We start from the raw sequence: 22,434 nt of genomic DNA, 5'->3' as shown, positions 1-22,434 counted from the left end.
TGTCACACTGCATGCATATTCGGCATTGGTCTTCATCAACAGGGTTGGCAACTGGTGACATGGGCTGAATGCCTTCTCTTTTCCCACACGTTTCCCTTCCCCACCAAGTTTTCTTCCAACCTTTCCCAAAGTCAATGAATCATTCTGGGGTACAATTTCACAGCAGCCGCCCGTAGGTACCTCACTGAAATAGCCAATCTACATGAACAAGATTAAATAGTGAAAGTGGATTACTTGACCATGGTGGACATTCAACCACATCCAAACCTATTCTCACCCCATAAGTATACACGTGTGCACATACCTTCCAATTGAGATTCCAGATAACGATCAGGAGCAGGAACCGGACCTGTATTGACTTCCCCAGTCCAGCAGCATTGAGGGCAATTGTAGCATCCTCTTTGCTGCCCTTAATGAGGCCACCTAACTTATCACAAACTGGGAATCAGAACCGGGACCTTCTTGGTATGTTTGACTCAGTTCTGTTCTAAGCAGTGCACTTGCCCACTGAATTGCCAGACACAGCTTTCTTACATTCTTATTCTATTTGCCCAATATTGTCCCAAAGTTTTAAACGTTTGGTAATCCGGTACAGCTGAATCTGGTCTCTGATACTTTTTATGTAATTAATTATATAACCTTTATGGTGTTATGTTTGCTAAGTTTACAAGCAGTATGTCCTGCTTTCCATTTTTCAACAGAAATGCTAGTTGCATTCAACTACTCAGTTAAGCTTTTTATTCACTAGTTAATTAATAACATTGACAACATCAAATTACATAAATTCACTACATCCTCCTGGATTCCATGAGATTTGCATTTCAAGTCTTGAGGAATTTTATCAAAAGCTTTCTGAAAACATTAATATACAAAATCCATCTGGTTTTCTATTTTGCATCTACAAAAGATGGATAAGCAGCAAACAATCCACTTAAATGAACAAACAAAATCCATCACACTACCATTATCCACTGACTCAAGTCACATATTCAAACCATCTTAATACATTTTTTATGGTGATCTGCTTTTATTCTCACTAAATTTCTTTAAATGGTGCTTCCATCAAAATCGACTTCAATATTTATCTCATTAAAGACATTAAGTTGTAATTTATAGATCCTTTCTTTTGACTATCTTAGAGTTTGTGTCACAGTTGCTATCTTCTGCTGCTTTCATACTAAATCTCTGTCTGATGAGCTCCACATTTAAGTCCCTCCACCATTTCTACTTCACATTTCCATTGTATCGCAAATGTTTTTTATGCGAATGCTTTATTTGCTGCTATTCAATAATCATCACTCTCATGAATTCACATGGCTTCCCAAAGACTCTGGATATCAGAGTAGGAAAACTACTGAAATCTTTTGACATCGAAATGATTGTGAAAAAATCCATTTAAAAATGCCTCCAGCTGTCAGCCTCCTAATTATCTCATCTCTCATATGCTTAAGGGGTCCTACATTTTCCTCACACTTCATGTACTATGAACATATTCAAAAACCCAGGTGTCCTATCAGACCTGATATCTTGCTTTAATTCAAGGCTCCTGTAGTCCAGAGCCCCAACATGTGATAAATTATGCTATATCGAGGTTGATTTAGAATCAGTGCTCGTGAGAGTTGTCCTTTCCGGTAAATATGAGGCTGTTTCGTCTGGTAACTACATAGAGTTTGGTAGTTGTGCAGTTCCTGCAACTCATTGACTTACGCTGGCTTGTTCCTATTCATTGACATCAGTCCAGCGATGAAAACAAATGTCCCAAGTAGAGCAGCAGGGAGAAGCCAAGCTGTGTAAAAACCTGCAGAGAAGGAGGTAAAAGGTTCCATTTACACAAAAAAGTGTGGCAAACTTCCTAAGTGCTCTCATCATCAGTTGGATTACTTAATGTCAAAACATAGCCAGGTGGTGATGGTCAATACAACCAGAGGAAAGCTTCCCAGTTACCAAAGGTGTGCCATCTTCTCTACAATTCCAACATATGAAATCTGCCATTGCTTTCAGGGAAAGTCACAAAGACTCCAGAGACTAAAATGGTCCATGTGGTTTCTGGGATACAAGAAACACAAGGCAGACACAAATGGCACATCATATTCTCAATCCCTTCTCACTACATCTCCCAATCACTTTTCAACGTATCTGTCAATCCTTTCTCTCCAAAACTACATCTAATTGTCTGCCATCCACTTCAATGGCCTTCCCCTTTGGTGAATAAGTTCCACCTGACTTCCCTCTTACTCTCACCTCCTTAATTTTCAGCTTTTCTCTTTCTCTCTGTGCTAAATACAAATATTAACTGAAAGATCTGCTTGCCCTTGGCAATGTCAATGAAAATGTGCATTGATGACATGTTTAGTAATGCTTAGCTTCCATAACAAAGAAGCAATACCAGACAGTTGTTTGTTGTGTGTGATGACAGAAATATTACCTTGAGTCAAACTGCTTTGCTGAAAGGAGGAAGAGAGAAAATGGGGAACTACAAGCCTGTTAGCCTTACATCAGTAATAGGAAAATGCTAGAATCTATTATAAAGGATGTGATAACTGGACACTTGGAAAATAATGGTAAATTGGGCAGAGTCAACATGGATTTATGAAAGGGAAATCATGTTTGACAAACCTGTTGGAGTTTTTTGAGGATAACTAGCAGACTAGATGAAGGGGGATATGATGTATTTGGTTTTTCAGAAGGCTTTTGATGAGGTCCCATGCAAGAGGTTAGTACATAAAATTAGAGCACATGGGATTGGGGGTAATATAATGGCATGGATTGAGAACTGGTTAATGGACAGAAAACAGAGTGTAGGAATAAACAGGTCATTCTCAGGTTGGCAGCTGTGACTAGTGGGGTACCACAAGGATCAGTGCTTGGGCCTCAGCTATTCATAATCTCCATGAATGATTCGGATCTGGGGACCAAATATAATATTTTCAAGTTTGCTGATGACCACAAAACTAGGTGGGAATGTGGGTTGTGAGGAGGATGCAAAGAAGCTCACAGGGATTTAGACAGGCTAAGGTGAGTGGGCAAGAACATGGCAGAAGGAATATAATGTGAAAAAATGTGAAGTTATCCACTTTGGTAGGAAAAGCAGAAATGCAGTGTATTTCTTAAATGGTGAGAGATTGGGAAGTTTTGATGAACAAAAGGGACATGGGCATCCTTGTTCATGAGTCACTGAAAGCTAACATGCAGGTGCAGCAGCCAATTGGTTACCAATTGGCAAATGGTATGTTGGTCTTTATTGCAAGAAGATTTGAGTACAGAGGTAAAGATGCCTTGATGAGACCGCGCCTGGAGTGCTGTGTACAGTTTTGGTCTCCTTACCCAAGAAAGGATATTCTTGTCAAAGAAGGAGTGCAACGAAGGTTCACCAGACTAATCCCTGGGATGGTGGGACTGTCCTACGAGGAGACGTTGAGGTGGCTGGGCCTGTATTCTCTAGAGTTTAGAAGAATGAAAGGTGATCTCATTGAAACATACAAATTCTTACAGGGTTCAACAGGGTAGATGCAGGAAGGATGCTTCCCCTGGCTGGGGGCAGTGGTCTAGAACCAGGGGACATAGTGAATCTTTGGAATTCTCTACCCCAGAGGGCAGTGGAGGCTCAGTCACTGAGTATGTTCAAGACAGATTGATAGATTTCTAGATATTAAAGGCATCAAGGAATATGGGGATAGTGCAGGAAAATGGCATTAAGGTAGGTCAGCCATGATCTAGCTGAATTACGGAGCAGGCTCGAGGGGCCGAATGGCCGACTGCTGCTCCTATTTCCTATGTCCTAACTCTATGTAAAGTGGGTCCTACTGAATCAGACCTGAATATATTTATTGTTGAAATTGCACCCATCACAGGCCTGGCCCGGATAAGAGAGAAAAAGTAGTATTGGACCCATTGTTATAGAAGTATAACTGTTAACTGTTTCTTAGTCATTCCTTACACAAGGAACCACAGAACAAGGAACTCACCCAACCAAGCAAAGTAAATGGCAATCTTTTCTCCAAAGTACTCTCGAATGTGATCAAGTGGTTGATATTTATACCATTTGGACCAACGGGCCCAGTACTTATACAAACTTTGTCTTGGATTCAGATCTTCTGGAGGTACTTCATACTCTGGCAATTCATACGGGCCCTAAAAACAGTACAAGATACACCAACTGATGTCAGTACAAAAAAAGAGTTATGAATATTGTTACGACCAGGTGTGAAAGGTGTCTAGGGTCTCTTACTATCTTCACCTGGTCTTATTGTAACAGGGTTTAATTTTTAAACACTCTGTGTTTTGAGCTCTCCCTTGGTGAATGAGCACAGCAGATTTACTTAGGTTTAAAAGAAGAAAAGTGAAATTTATTCAAACTTAAACTCCAATTCGCTTAACGTCCACGGAAATACGCCGTGCCCTACAATAGCATGCATACGCGATACGCACATGCAAATGGGGACAAAAAAGAGCAGAAGAAAAATAAAATGGAGAGGTTTGAGGCAAAATCAGAAGCGATTCTTTGTTTACTGTGCTTCGAGTTCACTATAGTCCTTTTGTAAGTAGTCTTGATTTTCGTTGGGGCCCAGTATTCTTCTTAAACCTTGTTCACTGTAGGAGACTTTTCTCTCTTGGGGTTCATGTGTCTTCAATGGTTTTCGAAGCTGGTGAGAGCAAGATGAGAGCAGACAGGAGAGAGATGTTCTCAGTCCAGGAGCATACAGCTTTCTGAGTTTCAAAACTCTGTGGCAAGTTCAAATTCAAAAAACTCCAACTGTCAGTTAGTCATGTGACTATACTGGTCTGACCAGGTCTTCTGTGTATTGGGGAAGCAGGGACTGGGTCCTTTGTTCCAACACTGTCTGCTAGTATGCAAAAAAGGTCTTTCCAACGAGGAGCCTGGCAATTCCTTGTGCTAGGCCCTCTTTTCTTCCCAGCAACATTTTTAAGTTTTTAATGTTCAGGTGGCGAAATAATGTGTGCCTCATTCTTCGCAGGTGGGCGACTGCAAGATACCTCCACACCCAGGGGAATGAAATGCGATTTGAAAAGAAACGGCGCATTTCATTACAAGGATTGAGAGAAGTATAAGATACAGAAAGAAAAACCATGTATTTTTCGCATTCATTTCCATTCATTCATCAATCTTAAAGGTTATTAAAAATTGTCTTTTCTGGGTACCAGTGCTGCTTTAATTTCCCTTTTTTTCAGGAGAGTTAGTAGTGAGCAGGTCTATACTGAACTCTCTGAGTCATGCAAAGACTTTTGACTTCAGGGGATAGGTGGTTCCCTTTTCCTCGGACTATGGTGGAGGATTCTTTATTAATCTCCCCTTTGTCCTCTGGGACATTCTACCTGCAGGTATTTGTGTAGGCTTGACTGCACTCTCCTGTGACACTTCGACTATGTGAGGCATCACCCTCATGGTTTCTGTGCCCCTTACAGGTCTCTCTTTGTCTCTGCAGGTTCCTGTAAATGCTGTTAGCAACTCGGGAGGAGAGACTGCATTTACATAGGAGGATGTGGAGTCTAACTTTTCAAATTCTTTGGGGTCGGTTGACCGGACAGTAGGGGGTTTTCATCCAGGATTCCTCCCGAGCTTCCTTTAACCTGCCCTCTTGGTCACTTTTTCCCCTTCTCTTTATAAACTTTTGCTAGCCATGTGCCTGTCTGTCCCCTTTTGCTCTTGGTGGGGGTACCTTACAGTTCATCAGCCCTCGGCCAGAGGGTCCTCCTAACACCGGTACATGACTTAGGGGTGCAGGTTTCACTGTAGGTTGGGGTTTGCCCTCAACCTGGCACATGTGGCAACTGCTGCAGTACTCCACCATATCTTTGTGGAATTTTGGACAGTCAAACTGCTGCCTTATGCGGGCTTTGGTCTTTCGTATAGGCATATACAGCCACTGTAGTCTCGTGGGCCCTTCTTAATATTTCTCCCCGGTACCTCTGTGGCACCACTAACTGGTGAACGGCTATCCACTCCTTGCCCTCAAGTCTGTGAGAAGAACTCCATTTCCTCATCTGTACCTCAATCTTTAAATAGTAGCAGTCAGGGACTCCCTCTGCTTCACTTTCAGACTGGGCAGCCTGTGCTAACTCTCACAATACTGGGTTGGCCCACTGAGCCTCACCTAGGGAAAATCCATTTAATTCATTCCCTGGGTCTCCTAACTTTCCAAAGTAAGCCTCGGACAGGCAGACCTCAAGGTCATCTGCCTGTAGTACCAATGCAGTCTCCTCTGGGGGAGCTGGTTTGATCATGGCCTGATCCACTACATATTCAGGGAAACTGCAGGGAACTGTCTCCTGCCACTGCCCTGTCTCTCTGACCTCCTGCAGTCTTTCTTTCACTACTGGGGGAGCTACCACCTTCACCCCTACCATATCATTACTTGGAGCAGGTCAACCCTGTCCACGGGCAAACTAGGGACAATCCCTACGTTCACTGGTCCTGAAATTAGGTTGCACTACAGGTGCACCCAGTGTACAGGCACAGGCATACACTGCCCTCCAATACCATTCACCACCATTTTGGTTCATGGTACTCTCCAGGAGGAAAGTCAGGCCTTTTCCCAGTAAAAAGGATCTAGTGGCCCCTGTGTCTCTGAGATTCACTATGGGCTTGCTTGCCCCACTCAACGGGTATGGGGTTACTTTCCCTTCAGACACAAAACCCTGATAACCTTCAGGAATCCTATTAACTTTTCCTGCACTGGCCGTAATAAGCTTCCTGGGTTGCAATCTTAAAGCCACAGCTTGCTCTGTGTTTTCCATCAGGGTCCTGTCTTCACTGAGCGGGTGTTCCCTGACTAACCCTACCATTTTTTCCTTTATTTTCCAGCAGTCAGCTTTTAAATGCCCTGCCTTATTACAATGGAAGCACACAGGGCTCTGGGTCTCGCTCTTGCTCACAGCACCTTCCTTTTTGGCAGGAGGAGGGCTTTCCTTTCTCTTCCTGCCTGGGCGGATATCACCTTCCCACCCTTTGTCCTTTTCAGATTTGTGGGAGTGATTAGGAAAGGTTTTCCCCTGGGAAACCGACTTATAAATTAAAGCAAACTCATCGGCCAGAAAGGCCACCTGCCGGGCTCCCTGAAACCCACTGCTCCTCTACATGGGTCTTTATTGAGAATGGGGGAGAGTTTTTAAATTCCTCTAACGTACTTCTCTGAGAGTCTCATAACTGAGTTTTATTTTAAGAGCCCTCAGCCACTGGTCAAAAGCCAGCTGCTTACTTCTTCCAAACTCCAGATAAGTTTGATTAGCTTACTTTTTGAGGGTTCTAAACTTTTGGCAGTAGGCTTCGGGTACTAATTCATATGCCCAAGGACAGCATTGTTGGTCAGTTCATAATTAAATGAACTCTCATCTGGCAACAAGGAATAAACCTCACAGGCTTTTCCAGTTAGTTTGCTTTGCAATAAGAGAGACCAGGTCTCAGCTGCTCATTTCAGCTGCCTTGCCAGTTTCTCAAACGACAAAAAGAACACTTCCACATCTTCCTCATTGAATTTTGGAATTACTTGAGCGAGTTTTAGCAATTTTGTACCCAGCCCTGAATTCTGCTCCTCCATCTTAGCCATGCTTTCCCTGGGGTTACTCTGTTGCCCCCTAGCTAACTCAAGCCGCTTCAGCTCTCTCTCTTCGGATTCTTTCTGGAATATTCTTTCTTTCTCTCTCCTGCCTCTCTCTTTCTTTCTCCTGTCTTTATGTTTCTTTACATTCCTTCTGGGAGGCTCTCTCTTTATCTTCCCGTTCCTTCTGAAAGGCTCTCTCTTTCTCCTTCTCCTGCCTCTCTCTCTTTCCTTGTCTCTCCCTTTCTCTTTCCCTGTCATCTCATTCAAGTTTCTTTTGTTCCAATTGTATCTTTGCTAGCAGTACCCTGTCTGGGTCTACTTCTAACACTGCTTCCACTTCTTCAGATTCAAGGGAAAAATGGTTGGCCACTAGCCTTAGGAGTTCAGACTTCCTAGCCTTGCCACGTACAGTGATCCCACACTGCTTTGCCATTTTTCTCAACTCCTCCATAGACAGTATTTTTAACTTATCCCAAATTACTTCACCCTGGCTTGGAGACCTACTAGCTTCAGTTGCAGACATGTTAGTATTCAATCACACACAACCACAAGAAAACATGCACGAATCTTGCTCTTTTTTGATTGGGAACAATTTGGCTTCCCACTTCCAATTTCTCTCGTTCGTATGTGGGTAAAATTCCAGACGCTAGCACCCAAATTTCTGTTACGACCAGGTATGAAAGGTATCTAGGGGTCGTTTACTGTCTTCACCTGGTCCTACTGTAACAAGGTTTAATTTGTAAACACTCTGTGTTATGAGTTCCCCCTTGGTGAATCCTTGTTCACTGCTTTCCAATTGAAATGAGCACACCAGGTTTACTTAGGTTTAAAGAAGAAAAGTGAAATTTGTTAAAACTTAAACTCTAATTCGCTTAAAGTCCACAGATATACGCCATGCCCCATGCTAGCATGCATACGCGATATGCACATGCAAATAGGGACAGAAAAGAGATGAAAAATAAAATGGAGAGGTTTGAGGTAATATCAGAAGAGTTTCTTGTTCACTGTGCTTCGAGCTCACTAGTCCTTTTGTAGGTAGTCTTGCTTTTCGTTGGGGCCCAGTATTCTTCTTAAACCTTGTTCACTATAGGAGGCTTTCCTCTATTGGGGTTCATGTGTCTTCAATGGTTTCCAAAGCTGGTAAGAGTGAAATGACAGCAGACAGGAGAGAGGTGTTCTCAGTCCAGGGGAAAACAGCTTTCTGAGTTTTAACACTCTGTGGCAAGTTCAAATTCAAAAAACTCCAACTGCCAGTTAGTCATGTGAGTAAATTGGTCTGACCAGGTCTTCTGTGTATTGGGGAAGCAGGGACTGGGTCCTTTGTTCCAACGCTGCTAGTATGCAAAAAAGGTCTTTCTGGCGAGGGGCCTGGCAATTCCTTGTGATAGGCCCTCTTTTCTTCCCAGCAACATTTTTAAGTTTTTAATGTTCATGTGACGAAATAATGTGTGCCTCATTCTTGGCAGGTGGAGGCCTGCATGGCAGTATTGAGAGAGGTCATCAATGCACAACTGTACAGAGGCTTTCAGTACAGAAGGTGAGAGAGAGAACAAGAACTAACTGTGGCAGAAACAACCAGATTTAGATCCAGCCTGCACTTGACAGTCACTCGTTGGGGACTATCACATTCCATAGTCCCCACTCTGTCACACAAAATATATATTTCCATTATCCCAGTGCCTCTTACCTCATGAAGCGGGAAGGCAGAAGTAAAAATTCTTTCATTTAGCATGCGATCAATCCCAATTTCTGCTCTTTTCCTTTTCCCGTAAACTGTTGTGGCTAGGACTTCATACACCTGAAACACAGCAAGATGCAGTGACTCACTGAAACAACTTGCACATCACACTTCAGAACAATACCCCTATTCAATGCCCCGACATCTCAATGCAACCCTCTCAAATATTCCCACCAAATGTCCACAGTCACATTGCTTCCCTTCCTAACACTCCACCCAAAAACCCTAAACTCCACCCTATCCAATACCCTATTGAATACCTCCAAAAAACATTCTACTCAGGAGTACCACCCAATCCCAACCCTAAACAACCAATACTCAACTCATATCACATGAGCCTAATACCAAACACTTTCAGCTCAGCACCTAACCATTCCCTTTCACATCACCTCACTGTTCCAGTCACATGCCACATCCTCCCTTATTTTCACACTAAACCCCTCAATCTCCTTTATCGCCTCCTCCAAACAACTCAATAATGCTTTGCCACATCCCACCCAATGTCTAGCCGCTGCTGTCAGTCCTATTTACCGTAGGTTATTCTGTCTCAAGCTGAAACAAATTTCACACAGAAATACAGTGGTTTCATGTGCTTGTGCACACACTATATAGACAAAAATATAACACAAGAGTTCTTCGGAACAGAAGGCTCATCGTTTTTTAATAGATCCACCTCACCTGCCCACTTTCTCACCATCCCCCAGTCCTTTTCCTCTCCACAAATATATCTCTTGACATATTCATGCTGTTCACTTCAATGTCCCTGGCACATTACTACACAACTCAACTTCTCTTCTGCATGTTACAGACTGTCAGACTCCACATACTATAGGCTGTTATTCCTTTAAGAGGGAACAGAGGAAAGTAACAAGACAATTCTAGTTAACCAGAATTTAAAGTTATAGGGAGATGTGAAGGAAGTTGGGAATAAAAACAGAAATGCTGAAAAGTATATAGAAGCTCAGTTATTGTCTGTCAAGAAAAAAAAACTTTATGCCACTTTGGGATGGAAATTCCTTCAGGCCTGAAATGGGTGCTTGCGAATGGAACCCATGCGCCAGTTAGGAGACCCGGAAGCTGGTCTAAAACTGGGTCTCTGACCTTATTAATATTATTTGTGCGAGCTGCCAGCACCTGGCACATCTTGCGCGTTTTAAGAAAATGACAGTTGGATCATTTGCCTCGGTGGCAGCGGCCCAAAGGTATGGTGGTGGGGGTAGGGGAGGGGTGGAATGACAATTAGGGTTAGGAGTAATGTAAAATCGAGACACTACTTCTGCTCCTCCTGGCTCCACAACAATGATTTTTAAAGTTCTTTTTACAAAAAATTCTCACCAGCCACTAAAGAATCCTGATCAGAGAATGTTCTGCTCATCACTAGCCAATTTTAGCATGGGTGAAGCAGAAATTTTGAGATAGCCTTGATGAAGGGGACTGACAAAGATGCACCGGGCAAAGAATTCAAATAAATAAATTCCCAGGGAAGGTGAATATAAATGGGTTTATGAGACAACTGATGTATTTCTATACATCAGAGGGATATGGTAAAAAGGTGGCATCCATCTCCTCTACACTGAGGAGACCAAACACAGATTGGGTGACCATTTTGCGGAACACCTCCGCTCACTCCGAAAGCATGACCCCGAGCATCCGGTTGCTTGCCATTTCAACACAACCCCTGCTCTCATGCCCACATATCTGTCCTGGGCTTGCTGCAGTGTTCCAGCAAACATCAACACAAGCTCAAGGAACAGCATCTCATTTACCGATTAGGCACGCTAGAGCTTGCCGGACTGAACATTGAGTTCAATAATTTCAGAGCAAGATGGGCCCCCTTTTTTCCTTTTTTCTTTTTAGTTTTATTTTAGTTTGTTTCATCATTCATTTTTCTTACCATGTGCCTGCCCACTGTTTTTTCATGTTTGTGCTTTGGGCCAAGGCTGTTCATTTTTCTGTCCATTAACACCCTCTCTGCACGAACGCTTTGTCTTTCAACACACTATTAACATACCGTTTGCCTTTGCTCCATGACCTTCTGGTCAGTTAGTCTCTGTGACCCTGTCCTATCAACACCTTTACTTTTGTTATCTCTTGCCCCACCCCCGCTTTATTTGCTTAAAACCTATTACATTTCTAACCTTTGCCAGTTCTGTTGAAGGTTCACTGACCTGAAATGTTAACTCTGCTCCTCTCTCCACAGATGCTGCCAGACCTGCTGAGTATTTCCAGCATTTCTTGTTTTTATTTCAGATTTCCAGCATCTGCAGTATTTTGCTTTTTTTTTTAAGTGTCCATCTGTTAGATTATTTCACATTTCTAAAAAATGTTTGTGTTTACAGCTCTTGCACACACTTGTGTCATTGCACATTTACATTCACATATTTCAAAAAAGACTTACAATCCGGTGCCGCTGTTTGTTACTAAAGTATGTCTTGTGATTATTGCTTCCCAAAAATCTATAACAACAAAAAGAAAATGTAATTTTGTCTTGAACAGAATTGCTGTCTGTTACCAAACTCTGAGCAAGAACACCGAAACCAAAACATCAGGAAACCACCAATTCAAACTCTCTACTTCATAGGCATCAACTTGTGGAGACATTGGGGGAGGCAGGTTTGAGGTGCCGCCCGTAGGCACAGGCCAAGTCATTGGGTGAGAGCTGTTGTCCGGTTGCAATCATTAACCAGTACCTTCCTAAAACACAGTGGAGGACAGTCATAAACGGTCTCAAAGCTGCAGCATCCAAAGGGATCAGGGTTCTTTTTCCTCAGCCTGGGTAGCCTCCAAACTTGCACCACCATCCCATAGTATCAGTTCTGGTTCTCTTTTGCTGTCACATGCACACACATCTCAGGGACAACCACGCCTAGCTCATTCTGACGCACATTCCTGGCAGCTGCATTTACACCTTACAGTTTGCAGTTGCCAGTGAGCACACACTTTTTCAAAGGTACCAAAGGCTTTGTTTTTTGATGCCATGTAATATATTGCTTGGAGTCAGGGCCCACAAAAACTGGCCTAAACAGTCCAAGGCTGCAAAATCTTTTATATCTGTGTTTTCTCCCATGTTTAGGTGTATAAAACAATGAAGGCCCCACATAGAGTGGATAGGCAGGACCTATTTACCTTAGCAGAGAGGTCAATAACCAGAGGAGACAGATTTAAAGTAATTGGTAAGAAGGTTATTGGGGAGTTGGGAGAGTTTTTGTTTCATCCAGAGGATGCTGCAGTCTGGAACTCACTGCCTGAAAGGGTGGTGGAGACAGAAACCATTATCGCATTTATAAAGAACTTGGATACGCACTTGAAATGCTGTAGCCTACAGGACTGTGGACCAAGAGCTGGAAAGTGGGATTAGGCAAGATAGCTCTTTTTCACATAGCACAGACACGATGAGCTGAATGGCCTTCTTCTGTGCTATAAATTTCTATGATTCTATTCCAAAATCTTTGCCAAAGCTGCTCTCGAGCCAGTCACTGAGATACAGGTGTGTGTGGCTGGACTGACTTGATCTCTTGCTTTGGGAGAAAAGCAGTAATGCTCCACTTGGTTTCTCTCCGTGATAGCACAGCTGAGATTGGCAACTCATTACAAGTGCAAGTTTCGAATTCAAGTGATAATTCTATGGCTCTGTGTACTACCCCTTGGAGGTGATCACACGCACACTATGAAGAGGAACATATCAGCATTCCAGAGTGGTGACCCATCATAATACCAATTTCAAGGACGCAATTCCCCTAAAATGATATTGCACACACATGCTGGAAGGGAACTACGCTGACTGATGAAAAACCTTAGCAACCATAGATTCTACTTCAAGTAAATTAATAAATTCTACCTTCGTGTGGTCATTGTCCCTCCTCCAGATTCCCTATTCACCTCTATTACAGGCTCCATGATACACAGAGACCAACATATCAGTGATTCCCTCAAAAAAAGGTGCATTCTCTTGGTTACTTACTTGTCCAGCTTGGATTTGCGGAAGGGACAGGTGTAGTAATCCACGGGCCTATTGGGGATATGGTAGGACATGATGTTGGGGATTCTGAGCTTCGTCAGGAATTCCTCAGATATATTCATGTAGGGATTGGCCTGTGCCTGTAAATAACATGAAAAATGCTGAGCTAGTAACTCAGCCAAGATGCACGACAAACAAACATAATACAGCAGCTGGATAACCGAAACAAGCCAAACAGAAGTGATTGCCAAACAAAAGCCAGAGGTAGCCAGCACAGAAAGCACAGATGTGGAGTGATCTACATTACAGGGGTTGTAGGGACTGCAGACCCGGAGAGTAACCAGTTTGGGAACTACACCATTTATTATACTAGGGGTGGGAAGAGATAAATTAAGAAACTAATGGATTTGAACACCCCATCTGCTGCTTTTAGCAGGCTTGTTTGCATAAATTACTCTCTATTGTAAGATCAGCAAACTCAACTTTGACCATAGGTGAAAGCTGGCACTTTCCTGGTCTATATGCCTCATTTCGAGATCCAATTATGTTCTTATAAAATGTGTCTGTGAAATGTTGGTGATTGAAAGTGTTTTTGTGATATGAATGTCAAGTCCCTGACAGACCTGCAGAGGTGCTCTCAAAGATAACTCTTCTGCATAATACACCAGCACATCCCAGGGGGCATTCAGCTTCAGGTAATGGATGCTCTTCTTCTCACTGACAGTTATATCCTAGAAAACAATTACATGAGATACCAACAGGTTATTAATAATATGGATATCAGCTAAGGTATATAAACCATCAAGTATAGCGTTCTCTAACTCAGACTTCCATCACACACACATGACCTGTCACACACAGACTATTTGCACTGCTATCAAATGGGCCTCCCATACTGGGAACCTGTTAGTTACACTGCCCTGTGCCAAGCATATAGGCAACACAGAGTATAAGGATAAAGGCACTGATCCACACTTCAATGGGGAGCGACACTCCGAATTATTGAATAGAATACTAGAATCTTACAGCACAGGAGGCCATTCGGCCCTTCATGCCTGTGCTGGCTCTTTGAAACAGTTGTCCAATTTAGTTCCGTAACCCAGCCTTTTTTTCCAATAACCCTGTAAATTAGTCCTCTTCAGATGCATGTCCAATTGCCTTTTGAAAGTTACTATGGAATCTAATTCCACCACACTTTCAAGTAATGTTTTCTGGATCTTAACAACCCTCTGTGTGAAGAACTTTCTCATTTTGCCCCTCATTCCTTTTGTCAATTACTTTAAATCTATGACTCTGCTTACTGACCCATTCAAAGTAGCGTGGGATGGAGAATCAGAACTTCACTGCTACGGCCATGTTTCCAGCCTATCTCTCTGAGCAATTCTCTCCACTGGGACTGTGCAATCATTGAATTTACCGAATAATTTGTAACCACATCCCTGGAGAAAAATTGGGGACTTGCTGGAGAGTCACACTCATACTCCCACCAGGTACTCCATGTGGTCATGTTTTTTAATAATAGCTTATGCTCTATATCAACTATCTAGAAAAGAAACAACCAACCTGCATCAAATTACAAGCGTAAATAGTTTTATTTAGGATAAGGTACTGCACACAGAGTCTGTTTAACTACCTTTTGAACTAGATTCTCAACTTTGCTGCATAGAGTGGGGTTATATTTATCTTACAGTCCCAGCATTGTTGCATTCGCTGTTCTGAATTGTGGTGGTGCTGAGGTAAGTCTGTTTCATTCCCCACTGACAAATCAACTATTTCTGCTGGTGAGTTTTTTATTTAAAAATCAGCAGCTATTCCTCAGGCCATTTGAAATTAGAAACTGACTTGGATTGACCACTTGGGCTAAACATCCCAGAATTTCAGTGCTGCTGCTAATCTCCTTAATCTCCTGACACTGTATTATTCACTCCCGTGGGAATAGAAAGTTACTGCCAGTTGGGAATTCCCTTACCTCCTCCATCAAGAGCCCCACGTTCTGCAAATTCTTCACAAATGTGTTCCTCAATTTCTCGTGTCTGTGGATCACGTTAATTTTTGTTGTGTCTTTCTCTTCCTTTTCCATTTCCTGATATGTGCTTCTCGCCTTCTGCTTTTTTGACTTTTTCTTTTTCACCTCCCAAATCAGCACATAATCTGAAATGAAGAAAATCACAGTGAGACACATGTTAAACACACGCTCCTTATCAGTTGATAAATGCAGACCATGAACTGGGCACCAGTTAGAAGACCACTCTGCTCTGATCTATTGCACCGCAACTGCTAATCTGACCTTGGTGAGGAATACCTAGCAATGACTTTTCAGATCTTAGATTTACAGCCATCCATATCTGTGAAGATCTATTGACAATGTTCCTGGAGATTTATCGACAGCAACCCATTGGATTTACTAATCATATCCTTGGAGATTTACTGAATAAGACTTGTGGAATTTTGGGACTCCTATGCACATCTGCCCAAAGCACCCCAATGCACTTAAACATGCCTTTGTCATCAACAGTCTCAACTCTTCCAATATCCTCCTTGCCAGCCCCAGGTTCTACCCTCCATAAACTCCAACTGATCCAGAACTCTACTTTCACACAAAGTCCTTCTCTTCTATCCACTCTAATCTGGCCAAACTCCATTGGCTCCCCATGTCCCAGCACATTGACTTCAAAATCCTAATCCACATCTTCAAATCTCTCGCAGCCTCACCCCTTCCAGCTCTGCAACCTTCTCAAGCACTACGTCCTACCTGCATCCTCCACTCCTCCATCTCTGGCTTTTAGTGCAGTCACCCCTCCCTCAGTTACATCAATGGCATAGCCGTCAGCCATCTTTTTCCTCTATGCTGGAACTCTTCCTAAACCCACCCTCCTTGCAACATCACTCTACATTTCAAGATCCTCCTTATAACTGACTTCTTCCACTGTAGCTTTCATCACCTCCCCTAGTCCCCTCCTACATCTGCTTGGGCCTGACACCCAATTTTGACACACTTTGAGATGTTTCAAAAGCCATGAAAATACAAATTAGCGTTAAGTTCATAACAAGAACTCCCAAGAGCTGCAGTTTGGCTTTCTGTATCAAACCAAAAAGGTCTTCCCAAAACGCCAGCTCTGAATCGCATTGAACTGGATTATACTCTAAGCCAGGGCTGCTCTTTCCCTTGTGTGTGTCGCATGTCTCAGAACCCTGTCAAAGAGCTTCGGATACAATGATTTACTTCGAAGTGTTGTGTTGTATAGATAAAAATTGCAGTCATTTTGTACAGAGCAAGATCCTGCAAACAACAATGAGAAAGAATCACTAGTTTTGTGTTGTGCGAGGGAAGAATGTTACCCAGGACACTAGAACTTCCTGCTCACCTTTGAACAGTGCCATGGAATCTTTAACACCCATCTGAACAACTAGAACTTTCTCATCCAAAGGCAGTCAACACTGACAATGCAGCACTCCCTCAGTTCAACAGGGGAGTGTCACCTAGATTATGCACTCAAGTCCTTAAGCCTGAAAAGTACTACCAACTAAGCCATGGTGGCAGTGCAGTGTAGGCAAAGATGTGGAATTCAATGACATTGCTATATGCTGTCCTATTCTGAATTGTGCTTCTTGTGCAGCTAAAGAGGTTTTCGCATCTAAACTACAGTAGTTACTGCACTTTTAGCAATCCACTGCATGTGAAACATTGAGATGTTTCTGAGATGTGATGGTAAGAACAAGACTTTTTTTTTAAAAACATGTGGTGAATTTCTTGGGAGTTCTCCTGTTTGTCCCCTATTTTTCCAGGGTTTCCGTGGCTCTTTCCCTGAAGTTACAGTGGACACGCAGGAGAACTTGTGAAAATTCACCTAACATAATCTACCATGTGTTAGCACACACTGCTGGTCACAGAGAGCTCTGTTTCTTGGTAAACTCAATTTTTCTGAAAACACTGGCTGCCAGAAAGGATGCATCATTGGCAAAAATCACCATTTGTTTCAAGCATGCACACGGAATTGAGTATAAAGCAAAGCGACACCAACAATACATACTGAGCAATCACTGTTTATTGTTTCCATGATGGTAATTCAAAGAATTAAAGATTAAAAAACAGAGCCTAAAGAAAGGACTTGTGGTGGGAAAGAAAGCGAAACGTATGAATCCAAATAGTGACAAACAGGACAGGAATGAGACAAAAATGAGGTCTTACCAATTTTTGTTCTCCCATCGTTGAAATAGTTCCCTTTGCAGTCGGGGCTGGAACCACTATTGGAATTAATATGCACGTTGTCATCATCCTCGTGCCCCTACAACACAACAGCAGAGATGGGATTAATCACTTAGCACAGCAACCAACATGGGCATGAACCATCAAATACGTATTAATTAACCAGTGAGAGCAGAGATCTTGCATTAATCAGTGAACGCTGGCATTAACCAGTGAACACAGGTATTAGACAGCAAGTATGGGAAATGACTAGCATGCACTGGCATTAACCAGTGAACATAGATATTAGGCAGTGGGTATGGGAATTAACTAGTGAGAATGGCAATAACCAGTGAGCATAGGTATTAGACAGCAAGTTTGCGAAATAAACTAGTAAGGGCTGGCATTAATCAGTGAACATAAGCAATAACCAGCATTAATCAGCAAATTATAAATTAAGCAGTGAACAAAAGAATCAACCAGTGAACAACAGACATTACCAATGAGCATAGGCAAGCCTAAGCATTAGCCAATGAACACAGATATTAATTAAAATCACAAAAGGCAATATGTATCTGCACCTAAAATACCCACTTTACAATGCACCACAAACCCACCACAACACAATTATTGCAGCCACTGATTTAGTGGCACTGGGCAGTTGCAGAGGTTTAAACACACATACAGACAGACTCCAGCACAGACAGGTCAGGTGCCTCAGTCACAAAAGGACTGAGGGTCTGGATGCCCCAGCTCAAACAGAACATACAAACAGACAGAGCTGATGGACAGGAAAAGAGCAGCTGGTCCACGAGCATGCCCCACAGTCATAATGCCTTAAACATCATGATTCACAATACCCTCCAACCCAATCGCAGCCTTGTGGTCTACTGTAAAAATCAAGGGCAATTTAGGAGGAAATCAATCTGGAAAATACCTCTCCAAGACACTTAGATGATCAAAACTAGCCCAGGAAACCACATTGACCATAATTTATATTACTTCATAGACCACCTACCTTTTGTATGCTGTGATCTCCAATCCCTGCCAGGAACTGGTCCAGTTCACTTTTGAACTTTTTGGATTCAATCACAGCTTTTATCTTCTTTTCCCCCAGACTAAAGCAGCAGATTCAGATTTTGCGATAAAATACACTCACTAACAACACAGGTCTTTCTGGAGTAAGCAATCAACCAGGGTGGTTATGAAGACAGTGCAATTAGTTTCAGTGTCCAGGGGTTAGAGAAACAGGGGGGAAAACAAGTCTGGTTCCTGATCCTGAGTGCTAATCAATGCTACTTGCTGGAAAATACATGTTAATGCCAGGGGAAGACATGATTGGACTCGGCTGTAATGTTCTCTAGCTAAATACACTGCTAACACTTGTATCCATTTGGTCAAGGTGAGTGGTGCGGGGGCGTGGCACTGGTACCTGTGGGAACTATACTATATCCCAACAGGTGCAAATATATATACCTTTCACCACCTCAGGAAGTACCAAAGCGCTTTACAGCCAATGAAGTACTTTAGCAGCATAGTCAATGTTGTAAGGTAGGGAAATGTGGCAGCCAATTTGTACACAGCAAGGTCCTACAAACAGCAATGTGATAACATCCAGATAATTTGTTTTTAGTGATGTTAGTTGAGGCATATATATTGGCCCAGACACTGGGGAAGACTCACCAGCTCTCTTTCGAAATAGTGCTGTGGGATCTTTTACGCCCACCTGAGAGAGCAGACAGATGTTAGTTTAAGGTTTCAGCTGAATGACAGCATCTCCAACAGTGCAGTGCACCCTCGGTATTGCAGTGGAGCGGCAGCCTAAAACTTTTGCTCAAGTCTCTCGAATAGGGCTTGAATCCACAACCCACAACTCAGAGGTAAGAGGCCTACCACTGAACCACAGCTCATAGCTAGAGGGCCCAGAGAGTCTTGGGATTGAGAATCAAGTTAAAAGGTTTCTGCCTCACTTGTGTTGATGTCAAGCAGGATGGGTTGCTACCCTGCGTCTGCCATTGAGATGCTGACACAGGTCAATGAGGGAGAACCAGGATTTGTATATAACAATGGAAAATTGCTGATTGCATAGTGTGCAGCTGGTGAATTATATTCAAGAGAGTCGGGGGTGGGGGTGGGGGAGGGAGAGCATCTTGTAAATTAATTGCAATTTTAAAAAGACAGAATTTTCTTATGAACATAAGATCTTGAGAGAGCGTCACATGCAATAAACAGGATTTAAAAAAAAATAATTTGTATTTTTTTTCCTGAGCCATGCTGAACACATTACCGAAACAGCAGCAGTGAGGGGGGGTCGGGGTGGAATCTGCTATCTCTCCTCTCTGGGGATCAAAGTTATTGCATTGAAATAATTACACGAATGTACTGTTAATTAGCTCTGATTTTTTTTTAGAAGGTACGGCAACCTCTTTCAATTCGAAAGTTGTGTAGGCACAAGGTGTATTTGTAACGCCTAGAAACAGGAGTTAGCAGAATTATAATTAGTACCAGAATAAATGAGGTAACTTACATAGATGGTAGAGCTGTAGCCCCCATTCTGAACACTTCCGTACGTGTCCATCAAAACCTGGGATGCATTCTTCTCGAAATCTATCAGCACATTACGATTCTCTTGAGCCTCAAAGCTCTCACTCTGTAGCATCTTCCAGTCTCACAGCACATCAAACATGGCCGTGGAAGCAAAACTGTGAAACACGCAGACCCTTTCTAATGCCTTCAGTCAGTGAGAACTTCAGCTTTTTTTATTGAAATGAGACTTCAGCATTTTACAGCCACAAATCTGGGGATGCGGATCAATACAACAGTGGATTCCTTTGCTGCTCATGCAGATGTGCTGTGCACAGGCGCAATGAATTGCATTAAGTCTTCAGCATTCCCATTTATATCGTTTTAAAAAAACAGCCTTCTGGAGCTTTCAGCCACTTCAGATTCTGATCCAATTCTGCCTTTAAAATTTAGCCATCGCAATGCTGCTCTTCCTCCCCAATCCACTCAAATATGAAATATTCTAGGATAGCTGCTTCCTGGGCACTGATTAAATATTAATAACATAATGCACACAGTGGAGGAGGAGACACAATGGAGCTAAGGAAAAGGCTGCAGAATCAACACAAGGCAGATGCAATATTGTATTTACCTATCTATCTGCCATTTCAACCTGCCAAGAAAACCTATTCACCTTTCACTTCTCTTTGTGTCAAATACACATAACCTGAACAGAGAGACACTTCTATAGAGTTGCTTAATTTCACAAAATTGCAGATACACTCAAATATATACATACTGGCTGTAATTCACTCTCAGACACCTGTTAATCCATGTGCAACTTACCCACAGGGCTCATTATTCTGTAACTCATGTCTAGGTCCCCATTATTCTCTGTATAACTCATTCTATGGAGTCTACTACGTGCTATTTAACATCACTTTCCATGTAATCTACTTTTGGACATCCATTACTTGCTGCGCAATTCACCCCGGATGTCCATCACTTGCTGTATAACTTACCCTTGGATGTCCATCACGTGCTCTGTAATTCAACCCTGGATGTCCATCACTTACTGCGCAATTCACCTCTGGGTATCCATCACTTTGTGTGCAACTTACCCCGGATGTCCATTACTTGCTGTGTAATTTACTTCTGGGTGTCTATATCATTTCCTGCATGACAACTTGCGTATGATCAATGATTAAAAAATGCCTGTCTTGCTTATAATCATGTAAAGCCACAAATGTGAAAGGACTCATATTTTCATCAATTGATATTCTATTCATATGATCAGTTTGTATTTATATAAAATCTGTAGAACCCAAAGCAAACTTGAGTTCGTGCCTTCAGAAAAGGAGAGAAAGTTGGTGCCAAAGGTTACTGATGTTTTCTGCAAAAGTAATGCAGCCTTTCACATGAAATGATTGCTCTCTGTGCACTGCTATCCAAGAATGTGTAAATCCAAAGGAGGACCCCTTCAGTATTGCACTGGAGTGTCAGCCTAAATTGTGTGTTAAAATCCCTGGAGTGGGATTTGAACTCTCGATCTTCTGACTCAGAGGCAAGAGTGTTACCAATGCAATATTAAAATAAATCTGAAAGTGAGTAGACTGTGTCTTAGCTATGGAACTCTGCCAGAGAAAATGCTAATCACCCAAAATTCACAAGCAGTGATAATTTCACATTCATATGATTTTCACCACCTCCAATTGTGTCTCCTCTCTTGAAGTGCTGACTGTTGCCTGAAGACAGTTCCATGGGTACTAGACAGTATCTCAGTCAAGTGGCTATTCTTCATGTGCAAGCCTTATTTGACACAGGGGAAAGACATCACAGCTGAGCCTGTGTCCTCACCCAACATCCACACATAGATAATTTCCATCAGAATTCACTGATTAGGAAAAGGTGGCTGATTTTTTCTCCCCCTAGATTGGGAACACAAAGGTTACTTGAACCACTCAGCAGCTGCCCCAATTTAACTACGTTGACTCAGCAGACTGCAATGAAACCTGGGACCTTCATGATCTGTAGGAGTCAATGTCTCACTGAGCAGCAAACTCTTCACTGAGCTACAGCCTCGACAATTTTTTTAAATTTTAGGTTGATGGTGTTAAGATTTGCATAATTAAACAAATTAATCCATGTAAATGAAATGAGTTAGGATCCATTGAGGAGACTTGGAGCAGAAGCACGGTTACAATATACAGTATCATGTTAAAAGCAGCTCTCCTACACTATATAAGAAAACAGAATAAGGACTCAATCTACTTTTGATAGTCTGGAGATAAAATTTGTGTCTCTTTTTTGAACACTAGAGACTAGGAAGGTCCCTGAATGGTGGATGAAGACGGGATTGGGCATAATTTTCTTGAGGCTCACAGATGAAGAATGGCCACTGGTTGAGAACAACCATAGCCTGTGAAATGATATCCCAATAAGGAAAGGAACACCTTCAAGAAACACAAAAAAACTCCTAATTTAAATTTTA

General features: G+C 42.4%; 1 protein-coding gene across 4 annotated transcripts in view; it reads right to left on the bottom strand.

Moving 5' to 3' along the window:
* Window positions 1–22,434, bottom strand: part of ano11 (anoctamin 11) — a 47,647-nt gene that overhangs the window by 22,758 nt on the left and 2,455 nt on the right. The window contains exons 2-10 of one of the 4 annotated variants that reach the window (XM_068017353.1): window positions 19,969–20,489; window positions 17,445–17,541; window positions 15,225–15,406; window positions 13,879–13,986; window positions 13,259–13,395; window positions 11,696–11,753; window positions 9,247–9,357; window positions 3,966–4,131; window positions 1,708–1,798 (exon numbers count right to left, since the gene is read on the bottom strand). In XM_068017353.1, coding sequence (XP_067873454.1) covers window positions 1,708–1,798; window positions 3,966–4,131; window positions 9,247–9,357; window positions 11,696–11,753; window positions 13,259–13,395; window positions 13,879–13,986; window positions 15,225–15,406; window positions 17,445–17,541; window positions 19,969–20,100 — 1,082 coding nt within the window. In that variant the 5' untranslated portion in view covers window positions 20,101–20,489. Of the gene's footprint in view, window positions 1–1,707; window positions 1,799–3,965; window positions 4,132–9,246; window positions 9,358–11,695; window positions 11,754–13,258; window positions 13,396–13,878; window positions 13,987–15,224; window positions 15,407–17,444; window positions 17,542–19,124; window positions 19,168–19,968; window positions 20,490–22,434 lie in introns of those variants that run through there. The other 3 variants (XM_068017354.1, XM_068017356.1, XM_068017355.1) reach the window with 3 other exon arrangements.

Source organism: Heterodontus francisci, chromosome 37 (assembly GCF_036365525.1).
Source record: "Heterodontus francisci isolate sHetFra1 chromosome 37, sHetFra1.hap1, whole genome shotgun sequence".
Classification (NCBI taxonomy): domain Eukaryota; kingdom Metazoa; phylum Chordata; class Chondrichthyes; order Heterodontiformes; family Heterodontidae; genus Heterodontus; species Heterodontus francisci.
Note: the sequence above shows the minus strand (reverse complement) of the source record. Positions and strands in the feature narration are given on the sequence as shown.